The sequence below is a fragment of the Colobus angolensis genome, unplaced genomic scaffold, assembly GCF_000951035.1.
Source record: "Colobus angolensis palliatus isolate OR3802 unplaced genomic scaffold, Cang.pa_1.0 Scaffold207, whole genome shotgun sequence".
Lineage (NCBI taxonomy): Eukaryota > Metazoa > Chordata > Mammalia > Primates > Cercopithecidae > Colobus > Colobus angolensis.
The window spans coordinates 3,333,936-3,339,935 of record NW_012115233.1 but is presented as its reverse complement, the minus strand read 5'-3'; the positions used below and the strand labels follow the sequence as shown (position 1 = coordinate 3,339,935).

Sequence of the window (6,000 nt, the reverse complement as noted above, 5' to 3'; positions counted from 1 at the left end):
AAAAAAAACAAAAAACACTTTAAATTAAACACTTAAATCTTTGAAAAATCTAAATTTGGATGTGTTAAACAAAGAAACTACCTATTTTAGACTGCAGCCTAGGAGAGATTCTTTAAATATTCACTTATTCTAACCTGAGACAACTTTCCTTCCGAAAATAAATTGCACTTCCCCCAAAGATATTTGTATGTAAAATTTAAGACCTATCCTGAGCCATCAATCCCAACACACACCTGGTAAAAGTGACTTATCAAGAAAGAAGTATCAAAAAGTTATCAAGAAACGATGTTTCAAGGCATAAGTGGAATGTTAAAACACAAACCTGCATGAAATGAGTCAAAATTTATTTTACAATACTGAAATAACTGTCATTTACAAAAGAGTCATGATTAATTTTGGAGCATAGTAAAATTAAATACAACCCTATACTTCAACACAGTATTTGAACGCTGATATAGAGCAAAGTGACAGTTTGGCACTTAGCAGCTTTTACTGGTTATTGCATCCCATATTATGTGGCAAATTTATTTTATAAAACATGATCTAATTTCTGCAGTTACAGTGTCAATGAACCGAAATTAAAAAAAACACGAAACACTATTTTTATAAAATGAATTTACCAAGTCATGCAGGTACTGATGATACTGCAAGAGGAACACATTCACTCCTAAACAACGAACTGTCTCCTTGGAGAGGCCTGGCGTAGACTGGGAAAAAAACTTTAAATTTCAGAAATTAAAAAAAGAGAATTGCTGACGATCGTGGCTTTAACTGCACATCAGTTACTGTTTTAATGTTCCCCAACTGCAGCTGCTGAATGCCAAGGTACTGTTCTGTACAGGATATCTCACCAAAGCAAATTTAGTTTTTCAGCTATTTGCTTCCTCTAAAACTAATGTCTAGTTGTAAAAAAGAAAAATCTTCTTTTCTTTGCAGAGGCCACATAGTTTGCTTTCGTTAAAAGACCTCCACAGTGTCACTAGGAAAACGTGCAGACAACAGCTGACTGGTACGCAAAACAATTCTGAACTTGGTTTTGACTGACATATTAAACATTATTGAATTATATGACTCTGTGGCACACCTGGCCTGGTGCCTCTGGTACATAAGATAAAAACCTTACACTTTCTCTTATCAGGTATCTTCTGGTTAAAATGGAGAGTTAATGTACCACACTCAACACCCTCCAGAACCCCACAGATATAGCATCTTTCAGCAACTTCTGTAGCATTGTACTGACTTCCAGCAGGTATAAGAAACAAAATCACAGTTAGGTCACCCTTTTTCATGTCTATGGGTGGGAGAACATAAGTCATGCTTTTCATATGCATGTGAATTGCATACAAACGTTCCATATAGGAAGTTTCTGGAAGAAATTCCTGTTCTCGATTTACAACCAAAGGATACCTTTATACATGTGTTAATAAGACAAAAAGCTGCTTCTTACAGCCATATTCCAAGAGGAAAAAAAAAAAAAGCTGTAGAAAACAATTAAAAATGAAGTACTGTATATTAAATTGATTAGAAATTTGACATTGCATAAAATTCAATTGAGGAAGTAATCAAGCACTTTGAAGTCCCCGATTTCACACTAGGGTGGTGTAATTCAAGTGGAAAACAAAATATCTTACAAGATACGTTCCATGAACAAAAGACATTTTTCCCCCAATAAGAAGTGGGGTAAAGTGAGTTGAGGTGGGAATGAGAGATAGGGAAGGAGGAAAAGATTAATTTGCTCTATCAACAGAATGAAATTAAGTTGAGGTAGTTTATTCTACCAGCCAAACTTTACTCGTAACATAATTTATCTAAAACTCTCACTAGCGAATGCCACTGGGAAACTTCTATTACAAAGACTAGATTCTTAACACAGATTCGCATTCTAAGACAAGCTTTCAGACCCTAAACAGTAGTAAACAAGACTTTGTGTGCTTTCAGACAGGTTACGTGAAAAAGTTTTTGATCCCTATATATTTTGTCTGGATAGCTTTTTTGTTTGTGTTCTTTTAGCCATAGCAGACCTTTATTATTTGTCTGACTCAGGTCTTTCTTTTATAAAATCTCCTACTCACTAATATCCTCATACTTAGAAAATGGTTTTGTTCATCGAGAAGGCAGAATGGCACTGCAGGAGACCCTTCCCAGCTCCACAGGTACTACCCCAGAAAGGATGCGTGACGTGTCTTGATCTAAGTCAACACAGAAGTGAGCAACTTCTTTCAGTTCACATGAGGGATGCAACCTGACTCATCAATTTACTGAAGCTTTACATTACTAAGATAAAGTCACAAAAGAGCAATTTTCTCTTCATTTCAATTCATCATGATATAGTTTTAAAAAGATTCTTAGGACAGAGTACTAGGAATAAATGGAGACTAACTGGCATACAGTCCGATCTAACATTTTAGGCACAAACCTTAATTTGTTGGGCAGGGTTAGGCATAATACATCCTTCCAAGTGCAGTGGAAAAGCAGTCTTGGCATGTTTGGATATGTTGATTTGCATATATGGATTTTGTTTGTTACCAAAGCTACGTATTTGAACACAGCAGTCAGACATGAGTTCCCTTCAGGGAAAATGCACCTTAGTATTTTAACTTTGATATTTTACATGATACCAATTCCCACTCCCTTTTCCTTTTGATATTTACTAGCCTCCATTGTCTACAGCTGCATCTAGCTGGAGGAACTCACTCCTCCCAGGTAGTTTTTCAACAGTTACGTGTTCTCCCAAACAAGAGCTGAAGCTCGAGTTTGTAAGCATCATAAAGCCACCAAAGAGTTACCATACCAAAGCCCAGCACAGAGTGAGTTCAGCTGCCATCTCTGCTCTCCCTTTCGTAGGTATGTTATGGTGCCCTTGGGTCAGGATCTCGCTCTCTGCTCCGCTTCCTCCTCACGGGGAATGAACACGAATACGGAATAAGCCTTGCTGAAGCTGCAGGCGGAAGAGCTTGCAATTCGCAATGCGTAAGGCTGCACACCCTGTGCGGCGAAGGTCGGATGGAAGGAGCGGTTTAGTGTGGTGCCAGGTTCCTGTGCTTCTTTTAAACTCACGCACATAGTCGTAATTGGTACCTAAGCCACGGAAATAAGCAAGGGTGAGAAAATGTACCCAGAATCACCAGGAAACAGTTCCAAGAAAATCACTGTAACACTCTTACCTGTATCAAGATCTCCAATAACATAAATACTGGCTCCTATAGGTACAGCTCCATAAACAAAAGAGGAACTGGCGGGGATGCATAAATTCTGGTCGTTAAGATAGATCCACCTGAAAACAAAGCCGATGCACAAAATTCAAGAAATCAAAAGGATGATAACAACGTCTCGGAAGACTGACACAGCAAACGTGGTGAGTCATCGGCAGTTTCAGGCACGGCGCCAATCGCGACCCCATGTTCCACTGCCAGGTAATCACCGACATGCTGCCAGTTGCTACAGATAGGAGTTTTGTCTGTGCTAGAATGAAACATGTATTGAGTCATAAACAGCATGTGCTTTCCAACCTGCTTCTGCTCAGCACAAGGTTTCTGAGATTCATCCACGCTGTTGTTTGCATCTGTCATTCATTTCTGTTTATTTCTAAGCAGTATTCCATCATACGGATGTACCAGAATTTGTTGGTTTTTCAGACAGGCTCTCCCTCTGTTGCCCCAGGCTGGAGAGCAGAGACGCAACTATGGTTCACTGCAGCCTCAACCTACCACTTCAGGTGATCCTCCCACCCCAGCCTTCCAAGTAGCTGATATTACAGGTGTGCACCACCACACTCAGCTAATTCCTATATATGTATATATGTGTGTGTGTGTGTGTGTGTGTGTGTGTGTGTGTGTGTATATATATATATATTCATAAAGATGGGATTTTGCCATGTTGCCCAGGCTGGTCTCGAGCTCCTGGGCTCAGGTGATCTGCCCACTTCAGCCTCCCAAAATGCTGTATTACAGGCGTAAGCCACAGAACCCAGCCCCAGACTTTGTTATTCATTCACCTGTTGATGTTCCAGTTTTTGGCTATTATGAATAAGGCTGTCAGGAACAGTAGAGAGCAAGTTGTTTCTGTGGACTTATGAAGTCACTGGGCTATATGGTAAGGGTATTTTCTACTGGAAAAAACAAAAGTGCCCCACTGCTTTCCAAAGTGGTATGTCATAATTTTGCATTCCAACTAGCAATGTGTGAGAATTCCAACTGCTCAGTATTACTGTGACATCTCAGTATTATATTAATTTTAGCTATTTTAATGGCGTACACTTCCCTGAAGACTAATGATGTTGAGCATTTTTGCATGTGCTTATTGGTCATTTTACGGATTTCTTTTTTTTTTTTTTTTGAGACAGGTTCTCACTGTCACTCATCCAGGCTGGAGTGCTGTGGCGCAATCACAGCTCGCTGCAGTCTCAACCTCTTGGGCTCTAGTGATCCTCTCACCCCACCCTCCCAAGTAGTTGGGACCATAGGTGCACACCACCACACCCAGCTAATGAAAACCATTTTTTTTTCACAGAGATAAGGTCTCACCGTGCTACCCAGGCTGATCTCAGGTTCCAGGGCTCAAGTGATCCTTGGCCTCCTGAAGTGCTGGGATTGCAGGTGGGAGCCGCCACACCCAGCCCTATTTTATGTTCTGTTATAAAATGTCTGTTAAAAGGTTTGCCCATTTTAAAACTGGGGGTGAGATGTGGTGGCTCACACCTGTAATCCCAATACTTTGGGAGGCTGAGGCAGGTGGATTACTTGAGCCCAGGAGTTCAAGACCAGCTGGGCAACATGGTGAAACCTTGTCTTTACAAAAATTACAACAATTAGCCAAGTGTGGTGGCATCTGTCTGTAGTCCCAGCTACTCAGGCTGAGGTGGGAGGATCGCTTGAGTTAAGGAGGTCAAGGCTGCAATGAGTTGAGATCACACCACTGCACTCCAGCCTGGACAAAAGTGAGACCCTGACTCAAAAAAAAAAAAAAAAAAAGGACGTAGCAAGACTGTCTTTAAATTTTTTTAAAAATTGGGTTTACTGTCTTCTTATTGAATTGTCAGATTCTTTATATCCTGTGGATACAGATACTTTGTTAGGTACATGTATTACGAATCTTTTTCCCAGCATGTAGGTTGCCTTTTCAATTTCCTAATGGAACCTTTTGAAGAATATAAGTTTTTAACTTTGATGAATTCCAATATATCCTTTTCTTTTTTTTTTTTGAGACGGAGTCTCGTTCTGTCGCCCAGGATGGAGCGCAGTGGCCGGATCTCAGCTCACTGCAAGCTCCGCCTCCCGGGTTTACGCCATTCTCCTGCCTCAGCCTCCTGAGTAGCTGGACTACAGGCGCCGCCACCTCGCCTGGCTAATTTTTTGTATTTTTTTTTTTAGTAGAGACGGGGTTTCATCGTGTTAGCCAGGATGGTCTCAATCTCCTGACCTCGTGATCCGCCTGTCTCGGCCTCCCAAAGTGCTGGGATTACAGGCTTGAGCCACCGCACCCGGCCTCCAATATATCCTTTTCTTCTTTTACAGTCAGAGTTTCTGCGTCATTCTAAAAAATCTTTGCCTACCCCAATACGAAGATTTTTCTCCTATGCTCTCTTCTGGAAATTTTACAGTTTTATCTTTTACATTTAGGTCTATGATACATTTCAAGTTAATATTTTGTGTCTGGCATGAATCACAGTTCACTTTCTTCCATATAGATAGCTAGCTGTTCCAGCACGATTTGCTAAAGGCTTTTCTTTCCCCCACTAAATTGTCTTGGCACCTCTGTTGAAAATCAATTTAATAACCACTAAAAAGATTTAAGGCTCTATGAAGAAGTTGGTCCCAGAGCTGAGGCACAGAAAATATAAGAGGGGTCTGGGGCATCCTGTCGTGCCAGATAGGAAGTGCTTAAAAAAGGATGGGGGTGTGTCAAAGGACAAGGAAGCCACGGTGAAGCAGCTCCTGACAGCCGAGGCTGGAACTATGTGAGCATGAAAATCAGTAATGACGGTGCTGGATTTATAACTCA

General features: G+C 40.8%; 1 protein-coding gene across 1 annotated transcript in view; it reads right to left on the bottom strand.

Moving 5' to 3' along the window:
* Positions 1–309: 309 nt before the first annotated feature.
* The window catches only part of GAN (gigaxonin), a 65,452-nt gene continuing 59,761 nt past the window's right edge, over positions 310–6,000 (bottom strand). The window contains exons 10-11 of the mRNA XM_011942158.1: positions 3,165–3,274; positions 310–3,078 (exon numbers count right to left, since the gene is read on the bottom strand). Coding sequence (XP_011797548.1) covers positions 2,897–3,078; positions 3,165–3,274 — 292 coding nt within the window. The 3' untranslated portion in view covers positions 310–2,896. The remainder of the gene's footprint in view (positions 3,079–3,164; positions 3,275–6,000) is intronic.